Source organism: Sphaeramia orbicularis, chromosome 17 (genome assembly GCF_902148855.1).
Source record: "Sphaeramia orbicularis chromosome 17, fSphaOr1.1, whole genome shotgun sequence".
Taxonomy (NCBI): Eukaryota; Metazoa; Chordata; class Actinopteri; order Kurtiformes; family Apogonidae; genus Sphaeramia; species Sphaeramia orbicularis.
In genome coordinates, this window is record NC_043973.1 from 3,881,566 (window position 1) to 3,899,269 (window position 17,704).

General features: G+C 33.8%; 1 protein-coding gene and 1 long non-coding RNA gene across 2 annotated transcripts; both read left to right on the forward strand.

Moving 5' to 3' along the window:
* The first annotated feature begins 2,665 nt into the window (after nucleotides 1-2,665).
* On the forward strand, nucleotides 2,666-3,853 carry LOC115437654 (uncharacterized). Its single transcript, XR_003937962.1, has 3 exons — nucleotides 2,666-2,794; nucleotides 2,872-2,874; nucleotides 3,720-3,853. It is a non-coding gene; the product is annotated as an uncharacterized LOC115437654 (long non-coding RNA).
* Nucleotides 3,854-4,405: 552 nt separating this feature from the next.
* LOC115436829 (uncharacterized) lies at nucleotides 4,406-10,617 on the forward strand. Its single transcript, XM_030159787.1, has 2 exons — nucleotides 4,406-4,560; nucleotides 9,796-10,617. Exons 1-2 carry the CDS (start codon nucleotides 4,468-4,470, stop codon nucleotides 10,615-10,617), a joined length of 915 nt encoding a protein of 304 aa, XP_030015647.1. The 5' UTR covers nucleotides 4,406-4,467.
* Nucleotides 10,618-17,704: the final 7,087 nt, after the last annotated feature.

Sequence of the window (17,704 nt, forward strand, 5' to 3'; positions counted from 1 at the left end):
AATCAGTTTTCACAGGTAAGTAAGGAATAAATGTGAGCGAGCAAGTTGTTAGATAGGTTTCATATATTCCTTTTTTTTTTTTTTTTTTTTTTTTTTTTTTTAAATAAAGGTGGTGAAAGCAGCAGAGCAGATGATTGGCCAGGTCCAATTAGGACAAACTCTCAAGGTGTCACTGGTGACCCATGTTGTCCAGGAAGAGATTGGCACAGAGAATGTGTTTTTGCCCAGGGAACATATTAAAAAAACAGGATTTGGCATTCTGTGAAAGTCTGGTAAAGGTTCATGCTGTGTTCCAAGTCCAGCTGTGGAGATAATTCATTTAGCAGACAGGAGCAGTCTTTACCTGCTTGACTAGTTTCAGCTACTTCCTGTGGCCTGCATCAGAAACGTCCCTGTTGTCTGGGAAATCCTCCTGAGCAGCCTATAAGACACGTCAAAGCAACATCATGTGATGCTTCTGACAAAGGCTACAGGAAGTAGGCGGAACTAGTCAAGCAGGTAAAAATGGCTTCTGTCTGCTAAATGAATTATCTACAAAGTTACACAATTTGGCATTGACACCCACCATTCAGACCTACTGACATTAGGAGTGTCTGTGTTTGTCCAAATGAGGCTGCACCACATTGAAAAAATGACTTCAGGAATTAACTTATGGAACAACCTCAATGATGAACTGAAGGCAAGTATATGAAATAACATGTTTAAAAGGGACAATCAAAACCAAAATGTTAAGAAAATATGATGAAAGTATTAGTTACTCTGTGTTATAGTTTGATCAGTTTGATGTGTAATACTGTTACAAAATGGACAGTTTAATTTTGGTTGGTAATTCAGCAATGAAATGGACACTTTACTTTTGGTATGTATAGGCCTAATACTGTTATGAAATGGACAGAGTTTAATTTGATGTGTAATACTGTTTTGAAATGGACAGTTTATTTTTAATATGTATAGCATTTTTGTGTTTTGTGCAGGCTTAGTCAGAATTTATTTTGATATGTATAAGATTAAGTTTAACATTAACTTCTGGGAGCTGACATGGGAATTTATGGTGAGTAAAAAGACAGGATAAGGGGACGGGAGTATATAAGTTGAACTTCATCTCGCTCCTTTTCGAATGTTTTCTTTTTTCTATCAACTTCTCTTGTTGTATTGGTTTTAAATGTTTATATATTTGAAATAATCAAACTTGTGCCAAACGGTTCTCTTTCAGGGGTTTTATCTTCCATAGGCCTGATAAATGAAAGGCAGCTCTTGTAAATATTCTTGTAAACTTGTAAATATATTTCTAGGGGAATTCGTTATGTTTTTGCACTTATCTTAAATATTTCAAAGTTAAAATAATTACAAAAATAATATCAATAATAATATGGCAGTGATAATAGCAGTCCTAATTATAACTGATAATAATAATAGTTAAATTATAATAGCAATATTATCTATGATAGTGATAATAATAGTATTTTGATGATAATAATAGTAATCAAATGCAATTCCCTTAAAGCAATTTAAAGAGCTGAACACACCTTGACATTTTCTGAGTTCTTTTTGTTCTATTTATATCTGTCTGTCTATCCTCCATGTCTGATGTTTGTAACAAACAACCCACGTAAATATATGTTGACAATTGAGCGATTTATTATGACTGTCATAGCACAAACACCTGTTTCCTCTATAGACTTAATGCACAGTAGCAGCGAGTAGCACTGTACCAAGATGGCCGCCCCGTAGGCATGTCACTCCAATGGGCAGCGGCAGTCGATGCGGCGTCTACGTATATATGTCTATGCAGCCACCACTACTGTAACCTAACTATGGATGGATCAAAACAACCGGATTCAGGGAAAACAGCAGCAGCAGTCTTCATTCCCAGTTACGATGTGGCTATTAAAGAAAGGGCATCAGATCATCTATCAGTTTTTACTGTAGAGCTTTTGGCAGTTAGCCTAGCATTGCAGTGGGTAGAAGGGAATTCCGAACAGCATGTGGTTATTGTATCTGATAGCCTCTCAGCTCTGTCTAGTTTGAAAAGTGGAAAGTCGGTATGTAGACAAGACATTCTGTTTGAAATTCTGAGTGAATTATATCATCTTCAAAAGAGAGATTATGAAATAAGATTTATTTGGGTGCCTGCTCATGTAGGGTTAGAAGGTAATGAGAATGTAGATCAGCTGGCCAATAAGCATTGAAAAATAAGGATGTAGGCTTTCAGACTTCTATCAGTAAGGCTGAAATGAAAAGTGATATTAAAACGCAAATGTATAAAATATGGCAGGAGTATTGGGATGGGAGTGAAACAGGTAGGCATCTGTATAACATAAATTCACAAGTAGGAAAAGGTAGGATTGGAGGGTGGAATCAGGAAAATGAAAGAATCATAACTCGACTTAGGATAGGACACAATGGGTTAAATCAGTCTTTACATTTAATAGGAAAACATCCAACAGGATTATGCAGCAAGTGCAGTGAGGTAGAATCATACAGAGGCAGAAACATATGTTATTGGAGTGTAGGGCATGTTCAGAGCAACGTGGAAAATTATTTACAGCGCTAAAGAAACTGAAACATACTGATTTTTCTTTGCGGGGGCTTCTTGGGAGTCAAGTTGGATACACATATAAATATATGATAGAGTTTTTAAGGGATACTGATATTATAGGAAGCAGTGACGTGCGTTGAGGTTTATGGCTGGTGAGGCACTGACTTTTCTTGAGTCAGATTTACAATTGTAAGAACTGAAAAGAGCATCTAATTTCACTATTCATCCAACAGCATGCAACTGGTAATGCTTCATGTCCCATCAGCATTCCGCTTTCAATTACACTTACACCAACACAAACATATACACAGGAACATATTTGTCCTACAAAGAACGTTTCTTCTATAGAAATGGATAGAGCACCCTTCTTGTGTCTAAGCAATTCATATTTACTGTAAACAAATTAAAGTATAGAGATGTGTGCTACACATATTTAATTTTAACCTTCAGTAAAAATTTCTGTTATTTTTCAAACTTTAAGTTCTGGTGCTTTACTCACTTTTAATGCAGGTTGTGTTGTGATCCGATTTATTCATGTTTTGCGAATTATTGTCAGAAGGAGTCAACATAAGATGGGGTAAATTTTTATCAAAAATTTATATTTTTAAATTAAAAATATACTTCCGTTAACCCAACAGGTTGTCTATCAAAGCGATAAGAAAAAAATTATTTTAGGCCAAAAGTTTAGTTATCAAATACTTGAATTTTTTTCTACTTACTCCCATCTTATTTTTAAAAAACAAAACTTAAACCCATTTTTGGCCGTACCTTTACTTACAGATGAAGTCCATGCGCCGATCCTTCTTCATGAAAAGCTCTATGACTTGGTTGTAAAAGTCTTCCTTATTTTCTCTTAGTTTTAAGAGTCTCTTCGCCTCAGTGGAGATCATGGCCAAAGAAGAAACACGTCCTTGGTCAGTTCTGTTCCTACTGTATGTTTTCAGTCTTTTTCATGCAGATGCACTCTTCTGCCCCGTAGTTTGGAGCAAACCTTTTAGCTCTGGCACTGGTCTTCCATCATTTATTTTCTTCTGTTTGGACTGGAAGTCCAGTTTCGACAAATGTTTGCGTTTTGCAATACAATCCTCCACAGTGAGTCGGATCAGGCAGATCATAAAAAACGCTGTTCTTGACCTACTAGCTTTAGCTTGGCGCCGACTTTCAGCTGCTTCTGTTGAAGCCAATGCAGCTGGAAAGCACCTGTCAGTTCACGTCCGCCCCCTGGAGGTGAGGCAGAGTACTGCCTGCCTCACCTGCTGACTTTTCTCTGCACTTTATTGTACGATCAGCAGAAACAATTCTCTCACACGAACATTAAAGACATTACACAGACTGCAGACAGTCATGCTGTATAACAAATATTTCTGTAAAGTCCATACTGACGATACGCTGAGGAACAGGAACGGGCACGCGTCATGTGACCCAGTTTGTTTTGAATCCCGCTGTCAGATCTGAGGCACAGCTCTGCAGGGCCTCACTGGGGATGTCTGCCCTGGATTTGATCGCGAAATACTCGAATTCGGCGATTTTACTTAATAAAATATCAAAAACGTGTAGAGTCATACTGAAAATGCATCTTTAACACAGGTCAGTGGAAAATATTAATATTTATTTTATGTACTTTTTTCTTTTTTATCATGATGGCAGCCTCCCCTGACCGCACGTCACTGATATTGGGAAGGATTTAGTTTAGTTTTTTTTTTTTTTTTTCTGCCAAGTCTCTGTTCACACTGCAGTCCAGTTGGTGGCAGTAATGCTCCAATAGGATGGCCTGCCAGCCGCCATAAAACCATAAGAACAAGAACTACTGCAACTTAACTCCAGAGGGCAGCGCCTGCGCACTGCGCTATATGGGTGGAGCCCAGAGCCCGAGTCCGGGCGCGAGCACTTTTTTAGTATTACATTAGAATTCTACCGTTTCCAGGGTTATGGACTGTAATAAATTCGCTGGAAGATTTGTAACGTTCCCTTTTCGTCATCATCCGAGACAGATGAAGTCGACTTTCTGCAGCATGGAAGAGGTAAGGCCATAAATATTGTCATTTCATCTAAATAACACTAAAAGGTGGGGTAGGAGATCTTAGAAAAACGGTTCGAGCAGCTGTATTTGTTAAATTCAAGCCCAACAATCCGCCTGGCGCCGGCTCGCGCTCCGGCCCCGGCTCGCGCTCCGGCCCGGCCTCAGCTGGGGCTCCGAAACCGCCTCCGGTCCCGGCTCCGGGTCCGGGCCAGCGCTAAAAAATTATTGGATGGTGTTTTTTCAGTCCTGTCCGGTCCATAGGTGACTAATTCCCCGTGTGCTTGTGTAACAGACTGTTCTATGTTGGTGAGATGTACTCCCCTTTTGGTCTGTAGAACGTTACTGTAGTTACCGTAAAGCAGTGGTTGCCAGAAAGTTTTGCAAAAAAGGAAACGTTGGTGGAATAAAAACCCCTACCTGTGGCTGGACATGCAAGACTCCTGTGTGCCGTTAATTATTTAGCTTTCACCAAGTATAAGTCTAAGTTAGGTGTATAAAGACCGCTCGGCTACACTTGTATGTAATGCAGGGCACAGGGGATTATTGTCCGCCATATTTATTAGTATTCTTTTGATGACTTCTGATTTATACAGAAAACTTCACCTGAAAAATTTCTGAACAACTCGCTCTCCGACCAAACCATACATAGGAGGTGAATGATCTTTTCCAAAAATGTAGACATGGTTCCTGGGATTCATATGGATCCATATTTGAAGACCTAGTTCTTTTTAAAGTGAAATGGCAGGCAGTAGTTTAGGGGCAAATCCCTCCTCGGCTCCTGTACATATTACTGCTAAACGGATTGTGTTGCTCCTGGTGAGTTGACTGGTTTTACACCGACATAGCTCGTTCATTTCTCACAGTTTGGGCAAAAAAATATATCTGTGTGTTCCCCAGGTCTGTCTGCTGCTTACGGTCATGTTAGTTTTCTCCTATCATTTATGGTTTTCTGTAATTAGCAGCTGTTTCACAGCATTTCAGAGTCATAAATGAGCTGGTTTTGTCTGTCTTCAGCGCGTGCAGTGCTGGTTGTCATGGTAACGCAAATGCGGTCTGTGTAGCACAGCTGCAGACAATAAAGATAACTAGACTTTCATACATTTCCTGAAGGAAATGTTACCTGTGTGCTTGCCTGTTGCTGGATTGGTGGACTTGTGTGATGTTAAAGCAAGAAATATTTCCTATTCACTTCATCTGTGAATGTGTGTCAGTGTTTGTGGACTGATGTCACCACAGACTTTCTGTAGACCTGTATTCAGATGAGAAGCCTCTCCCACAGTCTGTGTCAGTCCTGTTAAAGCAGTGTTTAAATAGGCTCCTTTAATTGAATAGTTCCATGTGTATGTGTCTGTGATCCCAGGTGAGCTCATTCATTTTGTATAGAGAATTTATGTGAAGTGTTTGAGCTTTATTATATTTGTTTTTTTATATTTATTGTTATTTTATTCATTATTTATTATTTCAATTGATTTATTTTTAATTTTAGTTTAGCTGTATTCTTTCAGCTTTTTTTGTGGAGCCTTAATTAGCTTTAGTGTCTGTGCCTTGCATTACATGCAAGCACACAGGGAATTAAGGCTCCACAAAAAAAAAGCAGAAAAAATACAGCTACACTAAAATTAAAACTAAATAAATCGAAATAATAAATAATGAATACAATTAAAGTAAATATAAAAAAAAAATAAAGCTCAAAAACTTCACATAAATTCTCCATATGAAGTGAATGAGCTCACCTGGGATCACATACACATGGAACTATTCAGTTAAAGGAGCCTATTTAAACACTGCTTTAACAGGACTGACACAGACTGTGGGAGGGGTTTCTCATCTGAATACAGGTCTACAGAAAGTCTGTGGTGACATCAGTCCAACAAACACTGACACACACATTCACAGTTGAAGTGAATGGGACATATTTCTAGCTTTTACACCTAATCACAAGTCCACCAATCCGGCAAGAGGCAAGGACACGGGTTACATTTCCTTCAGGAAATGTATGAATGTCTAGTTTTTTTTTAATTTTTGTGTTAGAGCATTTTATTAATTGTTTGTCGTCGGGTTGTGAAGGGGATTTTAAGCAATAGAGTAAAAAAAAAAATGCTTCAGGAAAACACCTCCCACCCCACCTTTAAAGTAGGACTTAAAGATGAAAAACTGATGCAAACCATGTCAGGTTATTTAATAGAAATAAAAAATATTGTGGATAAACTCAGTTATATTTGGAAGAATTGATTAGTTTTACATAACACTAAGCAAAATTCATCCGACACCACTAATTTCATCTGAATAATAATCAAAGAGGGAGTAAAACTGATGAACAAGTGATATTGATGAAATAATCTGGCAAGTTTTAGATAACCCTTAAACTAATATTGAAGAGAAACTGAATTAAAACTAGTCAGTTCATTTAAATAATACTAAAAAAGAGGATTAGATTATTTAGTAAAACTCAAAAATACTGAACATAAACAGAAATAAATTTGGAAGAATTCATTAGTTTTACATGAAACTCAGATATAAACCACAGTAAAATCCTTCAAAATCACTAAATTCAACTAAATAGTACTAAAAAAAGAGGAATAAAACTGATGAAAAAGTGAGATTTGTTAAATAATCTGACAAATTTTAGATAAAACAAAGACTAATACTGAAGACAAACTGAATTAAAACTACTCAGTTCACCTAAATAACTTGAATAATTAAAATAGGACAAAAAGTGATGAAAACTGATGTAAACATTTTCAGATTATTTAGTAAAGCTCAAGATACTGAAGATAAACAGAAGTATACTTGGAAGAATTTATTAGTTTTACATGAAACTCAGGTATAAACCACAATAAAACTCATTCAAAGTCACTCAGTTAATCTAAGTCATACTCAAAAGAGGAATAAAACTGATGAAAATGTGGGATGTCTTTAATAATCTGGCAAGTTTTAGATAAAACTAAATGATATTGAGGAAAAACTGAATTGAAATTAGTTACTTTATCTAAATAACAATTAAAATAGGACTAAAAGTGATGAAAACTAATGGAAAACATTTTCAGATTATTTAGTAAAACTCAAAATACTGAAGATGAGCTGAAATATATTTGGAAGAAATGATTAGTTTTACATAAAACTCAGATATAAACCACAGTAAAATCATTCAAAATCACTCGATTCAAATGTAACCCGTGTGCTTGCCTCTTGCTGGATTGGTGGACTTGTGCGATATTCAAGCAAGAAATATTTCCCATTCACTTCATCTGTGAATGTGTGTGTCAGTGTTTGTGGACTGATGTCACCACAGACTTTCTGTAGACCTGTATTCAGATGAGAAGCCCCTCCCACAATCTGTCAGTCCTGTTAAAGCAGTGTTTAAATAGGCTCCTATAATGGAATAGTTCCATGTGTATGTGATCCCAGGTGAGCTCATTCATTTCATATAGAGAATTTATGTGAAGTTTTTAAGCTTTATTTTTTTTACATTTACTTTAATTATATTCATTATTTATTATTTCAATTCATTTATTTTTGATTTTAGTTTGGCTGTATTCTTTCAGCTTTTTTTGTGGAGCCTTAATTAGATTTATTGTCTGTGCCTTGCATTACATGCAAGTACACGGAATATTAAGGCTCCACAAAAAAAAGCAGAAAAAATACAGCTACACTAAAATTAAAAATAAATAAATAGAAATAATAAATACCATAAAAATATAAAAAAATAAAGCTCAAAAACATAAATTCTCTATATGAAATGGATGAGCTCACCTGGGATCACATACACGTACACATGGAACTATTCAAATAAAGGAGCCTATTTAAACACTGCTTTAACAGGACTGACACAGACTGTGGGAGGGGCTTCTCATCTGAATAGAGGTCTACAGAAAGTCTGTGGTGACATCAGTCCACAAACACTGACACACACATTCACAGATGAAGTGAATGGGACATATTTCTTGCTTTTGCACCTAACCACAAGTCCACCAATCCGGAAAGAGGCAAGGACACGGGTTACATTTCCTTCAGGAAATGTATGAATGGCTAGTTTGTTTGCTTGTTTTAATTTTTGTGTTAGAGCATTTACTTAATTGTTTGTAATCAGGTTGTGAAGGGGATTTTAAGCAATACATTAAGAATGCTTCAGGAAAACACCTCCCACCCCACCTTTAAAGTAGGACTTAAAGATGAAAAACTGATTCAAACCATGTCAGGTTATTTAATAGAAATAAAAAATATTGTAGATAAACTGAGTTATATTTGGAAGAATTGATTAGTTTTACATAACACTAAGCAAAATTCATCCGACACCACTAATTTCATCTGAATAATAATCAAAGAGGGAGTAAAACTGATGAACAAGTGACATTGATTTAAACAATCTGGCGAGTTTTAGATGACCCTTAAACTGATATTGAAGAGAAACTGAATTAAAACTAGTCAGTTCATCTAAATAATGCTAAAAAAGAGGATTAGATTATTTAGTAAAACTCAAATACTGAAGATAAAAAGAAATACATTTGGAAGAGTTCATTAGTTTACATAAAACTCAGATATAAACCACAGTAAAATAATCTAAATGACAATTGTAAAATAGGACTAAAAGTGATGAAAACTGATGTAAACCTTGTCAGATTATTTAGTACAACTCAAAATACTGAAGATAAACTGAAATATATTTGGAAGAATTGATTAGTTTTATGCAAAACTCAGACATAAACCACAGTAAAACTCATTCAGAGTCACTCAGTTAATCTAAATCATACTCTAAAGAGGAATAAAACTGATGAAAATGTGAGATTTATTAAATCTGGCAAGTTTTAGATAAAACTAAATGATATTGAAGAAAAACTGAATTGAGACTAGTCAGTTTATCTAAATAACAATTAAAATACGACTCAAAGTGATAAAAGCAGCTGTTTAAGATTACTTATTCAAACTCAGACTATCCACTCCTACTTTGATTATAGTCAAATGGGTTTTTCTGTAATATTATTTGATTGCTATGGTGCACATGGATAATTCTATCTAAACAAATGTTTGGTGTTAGTTGTCCAGGTTTGTTCAAAGGAAGACAAAACTGACATATTTGCTTGAGAACTTAAGACAGTCTCTCTGATTCAGCGGATACTGCTTACACCTCCACTTAAAACTTCAGGACTTATTGAATACACATTAAGTTTATTTACCTTGAATTGAAAGTTGAAAATCATTTCTCCCTCCATGCTGACTTTATTTTCTTGTTTTACAGCCAAAGAAGAGCAGAGGAGACCAATTCTTCACCCCCGTCCCCCGTCAACCCCAGCGCTTTCCCCCCAGCAGTGGGGTTCAGGTGGCCCCTATATGGAGTCAGTGTGGCCGCCTGACCCCCATCACTGGGGTTCAGGCAGCCCCCGTCCCTACGGAGCGAGGGATTGGTCACCTTCCCCCCATCACTGGGGTTAAGGCGGCCCCTGTCCTCCGCAGCCACTTCCTCCCCAGCGCTGGAGTTCAGGTGTTCCCTGTTGGGAGTCAGTGTGGCCGCCCGACCCCCATCACTGGGGTTCAGGTGGCCCCAGCCAATCTCCACAAAGTCTCCATGGGGAGACGGTGTGGCTGCTTGGACCCCGTCACTAGGGTTCAGGCAGCCCCCGTCCCCACGGAACGAGGGATCGGTCACCTTCCCCCCATCACTGGGGTTAAGGCGGCCCCTGTCCTCCGCAGCCACTTCCTCCCCAGCGCTGGAGTTCAGGTGTTCCCTGTTGGGAGTCAGTGTGGCCGCCCGACCCCCATCACTGGGGTTCAGGTGGCCCCAGCCAATCTCCACAAAGTCTCCATGGGGAGATGGTGTGGCTGCTTGGACCCCATCACTAGGGTTCAGGCAGCCTCCGTCCCTTCGGAGCGAGGGATCGGTCGCCTTCCCCCCATTGCTGGGGTTGAGGCGGCCCCTGTCCTCCGCAGCCACTTTCTCCCCAGCGCTGGGGTTCAAGTGGCCCCAGCCAATCTCCGCAAATTCTCCATGGGGAGATGGTGTGGCTGCTTGGACCCCATCACTAGGGTTCAGGCAGCCCCCGTCCACTCTGGTGGCCAATGAAAGGGCCGGATACTGGACATCCGGCCCCCTGCCTTCCTCTTCTGGCGGAAGGCAGGGGGCTGTGTCGTCAGCCTAGACAGACAGAGACCACCTCAGAGCCAGAGGCAGAGGTCCCCCTTCCCTCTGCCTCTGGCTGTCTGGTGGCCCATGACTGTTCGGACCCAAGATGCAGCCCCCTGCCCTCCTCCTCTGGCAGAAGGCAGGGGGCTGCGTCGTCGGCTTAGACAGTAAGAGGTCACCTCAGAGCCAGAGGCAGAGGCCCCCCTTCCCTCTGCCTCTGGCTGTCTGGTGGCCCATGACTGTTCGGACCCAAGATGCAGCCCCCTGCCCTCCTCCTCTGGCGGAGGGCAGGGGGCTGCGTCGTCGGCTTAGACAGTAAGAGGTCACCTCAGAGGCAGAGGCCCCCCTTCCCTCTGCCTCTGGCTGTCTGGTGGCCTATGACTGTTCGGACCCAAGATGCAGCCCCCTGCCCTCCGCCAGAGAAGGAGGGCTGGGGGCTGCGTCGTCGGCTTAGACAGTAAGAGGTCACCTCAGAGCCAGAGGCAGAGGCCCCCCTTCCCTCTGCCTCTGGCTGTCTGGTGGCCCATCACCATTCGGGCTGGACATGCATCCCCCTGCCCTCCTCTTCGGGCGGAAGGCAGGGGGCTGCGTCGTCAGTCCAGACAGAGGCCACCTCATCGGTAGAAGCCCCCTTTCTGAAAAAAAAAAAAAACATACAAAAAAAATTAATAAAAGAACATAAAAAAACCAAAAAAAAAACAAAAAGGAAAAAAAAATCTTAAAAAATAAAAAAAACATATAAAAAAATTATGAAAAATTTAAAAAATAAAAAAAACAAAAAGAAGAAAAAAAAATACAAAAAAAGAAAAAAACATAAAAAAAAAAAAAAAAGGAAAAAAAAAACATACAAAAAAATTATAAAAAAAATAAAAAAAAACATTTTAAAAATAAAAAACATACAAAAAATAATAATAAAAAAAGAAGAAACAAAAAGAAAAAAACATACAAAAAAATGTAAAAATAAAAAAACAAACAAAAAAAAGACAAAACATACAAAAAACTTAAAAAGAAAAAAAACAATTTAAAAAGAAAAAACATACAAAAAAGAAAAGAATAAAAAACATTTAAAAAAAATAAAAAAAAAAAGAAAACATTTTAAAAATTAAAAAAAACATAAAAAAAATAAAAAATGGAAAAAAATTCAAAAAATAAAAAAACATACAAAAAAATTAAAAAATACAAAAATTCAAAACAAAAAACATAAAATTAAAAAAATTAAAAAAAAAAAAAAAAAAAGTAAGTCTAACCCTAAACTTCCAAAAAAAAAAAAAAAAAAAAAACCATCCTCCAAAGAGGGGGAGTGGTGGCGGGTAAAAGTAAGTAGGAAAAAAACCTTTAAAAAATAAATAAAAAGCAAACAAAAATAAAAAAACATACAAAAAAATTTTAAAAAGAAAAATAAATTAAAAAAAGAAAAACATACAAAAAACTTTAAAATTTAAAAAAGAAAAAAAATTTTTAAATTAATAAAACATACAAAAAAATTTAAAAATAAAAAACATAAAAAAATTAAAAAAATATATATAAAAAAAACAAACAAAATGAAAAAAAGAAAAAACAAAGAAAAAAATGTAAAATTACAAAAAACTTACAAAAAAATTAAAAAATACAAAAATTTAAAAGAAAAAACATAAAAGAAAAAAAAATGAAAAAAAAAGCAAACCAACCCTAAATATCCAAAAAAAAAAAAAAAAAAAAAATCCTCCGAAGAGGGGGGATGGTGGCGGGTAAAAGTAAGTCAGAAAAAAAAATTTAAAAAAAATAAATTGAAAACAAACAAATTAAAAAAAAACATACACAAAATTTTAAAAAAATCAAAACGAAAAAGAAAAAATGGAAAAAACATCCACAAAAACTTAAAAATTTAAAAAAAAAAATTTAAAAATAAAAAACATACAAAAAAGACAAAAGAAAAAACAACCAAAAAAAACAAAGAAAAAACATACATAAAAGAAAAAACAAAAAAAAAATTAAGATACAAAAAAACTACACAAAAATTTAAATCAAAAAACATAAAAGAAATTTTTTTTTTTTAAAAAAGCAAACGTAACCCTAAACATCAAAAAAAAAAAAAAAAAATCCCCCGAAGAGGGGGGGGGGGTGGTGGTGGCAGAAAAAAGTAAGTGGAAAAAAAAAAAAAATTAAAAATTAAAAAAACACAAAAAAATTTAAAAATAAAAAAACAACAAAAAAAAAACCAAAAACATACAAAAAAATGTTTAAAAATGCCGTAATTCAAAATAAAGTTGTCCTCCGAAGAGGGAGGGTGGTGGCAGGAAAAAGTAAGTAAAAAAAAAACAAAAAAAAAATTAAAAAAAAAAAAAACAAAAAAGGAAAAAATTAAAAAACACAAAAAAAAATTAAAAATAAAAAAACAACATAAAAGAAACCCAAAAACATACTAAAAAATGTTTAAAAATGCCGTAATTCAAAATAAAGTTGTCCTCGAAGAGGGGGGGTGGTGGCGGGTAAAAGTAAGTCGGAAAAAAAAATTGAAAACAATAAATTGAAAACAAACAAATTTTTTAAAAAAACATACAAAAAATTAAAAAAAAAAAATTAATTAAAACAAAAAAGAAAAAATGGAAAAAACATCCACCAAAAAAAAAATAAAAAAAATTTTAAATGCTGTAATTCAAAATAAAGTTGTCCTCCGAAGAGGGGGGGTGGTGGCGGGTAAAAGTAAGTAGGAAAAAAAACTTTAAAAAATAAATAAAAAGCAAACAAAAATAAAAAAAAACATACAAAAAAATTTTAAAAAGAAAAATACATTAAAAAAAGAAAAAACATACAAAAAACTGTAAAATTAAAAAAAGAAAAAAAAAAACATTTAAAATTAAAAAAACATACAAAAAAACAAAAAAATTAACAAATAAAAACAAAAATAAAAATATATATATAAAAAAGCAAACAAAATGAAAAAAAGAAAAAACAAAGAAAAAAATTTAAAATTACAAAAAACATACAAAAAATTAAAAAATACAAAAATTTAAAAGAAAAAACATAAAAGGAAAAAAAAATTTAAAAAAAGAAAAAAAAGCAAACCAACCCTAAACATCCAAAAAAAAAAAAAAAAACATCCTCCGAAGAGGGGGGATGGTGGCGGGTAAAAGTAAGTCAGGAAAAAAACTTAAAAAAAAATAAATTGAAAACAAACAAATTGAAAAAAAAACATACACAAAATTTAAAAAAAATAAAATCAAAACGAAAAAGAAAAAATGGAAAAAACATCCACAAAAATTTAAAAAAAAAAAAAACATACAAAAACATTTTTAAAAATGCTGTAATTCAAAATAAAGTTGTCCTCCGAAGTAAGTAGGAAAAAAAATTTTAAAAAATAAATTAAAAACAAACAAAAATAAAAAAAACACAAAAATTTAAAAAAAAAATCAAAACAAAAATGAAAAAAACGTCCACAAAAATTAAACAAAAAAAACAAAAAAAAACAAAGCATACAAAAACATTTTTAAAAATGCTGTAATTAAAAATAAAGTTGTCCTCCAAAGAGGGGGGTGGTGGCGGGTAAAAGTAAGTAGGAAAAATAAATTAAAAACTATAAATAAACAAACAAAAATAAAAAAAATCATACAAAAAAATTTTAAAAATTAAAAAAAAACAAAAAAGAAAAAACATACAAAAAACTTAAAAATTAAAAAAAAAAACAATTTAAAAATAAAAAACAAAGACAAAAGAAAAAACAACCAAAAAAAACAAAGAAAAAACATACAGAAAAGAAAAAACAAAAAACAACTAAGATACAAAAAAACTACAAAAAAATTTAAAAATACAAAAATTTAAAACAAAAAACATAAAAGAAAAAAAATTTAAAAAAAAAAAAAAAAAAAAAAGCAAACGTAACCCTAAACATCAAAAGAACAAAAAAAAACCCAAAGAGGGGGGGGGGGGGGTGGCAGAAAAAAGTAAGTAAAAAAAAAAAAAAAAAATTAAAAATTAAAAAACACAAAAAAAATTAAAAATAAAAAAACAACAACAAAAAACCCCAAAAACATACAAAAAAATGTTTAAAAATGCCGTAATTCAAAATAAAGTTGTCCTCCGAAGAGGGGGGGGGTGGTGGCGGGACAATCTAAGTAGAAAAAAAACAAATAAAAAAGTAAAAAAAAAAAAGACAATTTTACTAAAAAGTTTATAAAAAAGAACAAAACAAAAAAAACAACAAAAATGTAAAAAAAAAATAAAATAAACTGCTCGTGGGTAATAAAAAAGAAAAAAAAGAAGCATGTTCTTTAAATAATAAAAAAAAACATTTAAAATGCTGTAATTAAAAAATATAGTTATCCTCCAAAGGGGGGGGGGGTGGCAGAAAAAAGTAGAAATAAAGAAAAAAACAAACAACAAAGTTTTAAAAAACATTTTAAAAAAAGAAGAAAAAAAACAAAAAAAGGGAAAAAAAAAAAAAACATACACAATTAAAAAAAAAAAAAAAAAAAAAATGCTGTATTAATAATAAGTATTAATAAAGTTGTCCTCCGAAGATGGGGATTGGTGGTGGGGAAAAAGTAAGTAGAAAAAAAAAAAAAAAAAAAAATTTAAATAAAAAAGCACAAAAAAATTAAAAAGAAAAAAAACAACAAAAAAATGAAGAAAAAAAACAAAAAAAAAAGTTTAAAAATGCTGTAATTCAAAATAAAGTTGTCCTCCGAAGGGGGGTGTGGGGGCGTGGTGGGAAAAAGTAAGTTGGGACAAAAAAAAAATTAAAAGAAAAAAATTGAAAAAGAAAACACAAACAAAAATGAAAAAAAAATAAAATAAAAAAGCACACATAAAATTAGAAAAATTAAAAGACAAATTAAGAAAACAAAACAAAAACATACAAAAATGAAAAAAAAAAAAAAAGCTGTAATTAAAAATAAAGTTGTCCTCTGAAGAGGGGGGATGATGACAGGAAAAAGTAAAATGAAAAAAAGAAAACAAAACAAACAAACAAAAACCATAAACCAATAAAATGTAAAAAATGCTGTAAAAATAAAGTTGTCCTCCAAAGGGCAGGGGGGGGAGAGTAAGTAGAAAAAAAACTAACAAAAAATGTAAAAAAAAAAAAAAAAAAAAAAAACACAACAAAAAAAAACAATTTTACTAAAAAGTAAAACAAACAAAAAAAATATATATATATATATATTTAAAATGTAAAAAAACAAACAAAAAAATTTTAAAATGCTGTAATTAAAAAATAAAGTTGTCCTCCAAAGAGGAGGGTGGTGGCGGGAAAAAGTAGAAATAAAGAAAAAAAACAAACACAAAAGGTTTTAAACAAAAAAGACAATTTTGCTAAAGAAGTAAAAAAAACAAACAAACAAAAAAAAAATTTTAAAAACCAACAAAAATTAAAAAAAAAAAAAAAAAGTAAAACAAAAACAAAAGCCTGTTTTTTTTTGTTTGGACACTGGTCTGGATCATCAGTGGTAGAAGGAGCATCTGATCAGGAATGTCCTGTACAGGTGTACGTTTGTGGTGTTGTGTGCCAGTGGGGGTCACAGTGGAGAACCTGGGTCTTATTTTTACTGTTGCAGGAAAGACAGAGATGCAGATGATCTGTGAAGGAGGAGGCCTGTCTGATGGAGCCGTTCATCCATCAGCGGTCATTTTCCATCAGAACCAGTAGATCCAGAGGTCGGTACAAATCCACCTCCTGTCTCCTGAAGACCCACATTTACAAAATCACTTCCTGACATCACTCTTCCTCATCCACACAGTGTCAGTGATTCTGTCCTGATATTTCTAGATGTGGGTGTAAACGACATCGGAGGAGACGTCAGTGATGGACCTGTGAGGGAGACCAGGACCAGACCCCAGACCCCAGACCAGGCCCTCCCACAAAACCCAAAATGACCCCTCTGCCTCAAACTGTAACTACAATACACTGCACAAACTTCATTTCTTGTGTCTTTGTGTCTTTTTAAAAGAACCCAGATGGTTGGTTGTATAGAATATGTCATTTCTTGGATTGGACCTCACTGATCTAGTGGTTCATAGTAGAAGATCAAGTTTAACCCTTAGGGGTCTGCCTTCCAAAACTGATTTTACCTTTATATAGCACTATACTTTTTTTTTTTTTTAACCATACCCATGTTTGATATGTGTTTTTCAGCATTATTTCACTTATATCATCTAAAAATTCTTTTCAGAGTTGATCTTACTTTAATAACATATTGGACCTAAAAATACACAAAAATATACTATTTTTTTTCTATGAAATCCACAATCATGGTCAATGACCTGTTTTGGAAGTTTAAAGAGTAAAGCAGGTTGCAAATAAATAATAACAAATAAAGGTTTTTATTTATCTATTAATCATATATGCAAGTTTACATGGTTCCAAACAGGATGAAAAACTGTAGTCTGAAAAATAACTTTGAAAAGTATAAAGTCTGACTAAGACGTACAGAAACAGCAAATAAAGTTATAAATAATGGAAATACTCAAATAACTCAAAAACATATTCATTCATTCATTCATTCATTCATTTTCTGAACCCACTTTATCCTCACTAGGGTCACAGGGGTCTGTGTATTGGCAAGAATCTGGCGATAGGATACAAATCGCAACACTAGGATCATGATATGATATATTACGATATATCATGATACTCTTAAAAAGACAATTTTTTGTTTCTTTTTTTTTTTTAAAAAGATTATTTCCTGGAAGAATTGAATTACACCAGAAATATGCACAAATACTAAACACATTTCTATTTGATCAAAACAGGATCTAATGCTATATCACAACATTTTTCTAATCCTCCTAGTTTCCAAAGGAACTACCATCTGCCTGTCAGACAGTAAAAAGTGCTTTTAGGATGCTTCAAATAACCATATATAATATATAATATATATATATATATATATATATATATATATAATAAATAAGATATAAACAATAAAGAAAGCCAAAAAACAAAAATGAACCTCCGCCATATCTGCATTTGAATAAATACCTAAAAATATCGATACAGTACTTTTTAATATTGATACAGTATTGTGAAATGAAATATCATGATGTATTGCAG

Bases quoted from the DNA above. Each gene is read 5' to 3' on its own strand.
- LOC115436829 (XM_030159787.1), top strand. From the start codon at position 4,468: ATGGACTGTAATAAATTCGCTGGAAGATTTGTAACGTTCCCTTTTCGT. The intron at 4,561-9,795 runs GTAAGGCCATAA...CTTGTTTTACAG, and splicing joins CTTTCTGCAGCATGGAAGAG to CCAAAGAAGAGCAGAGGAGA.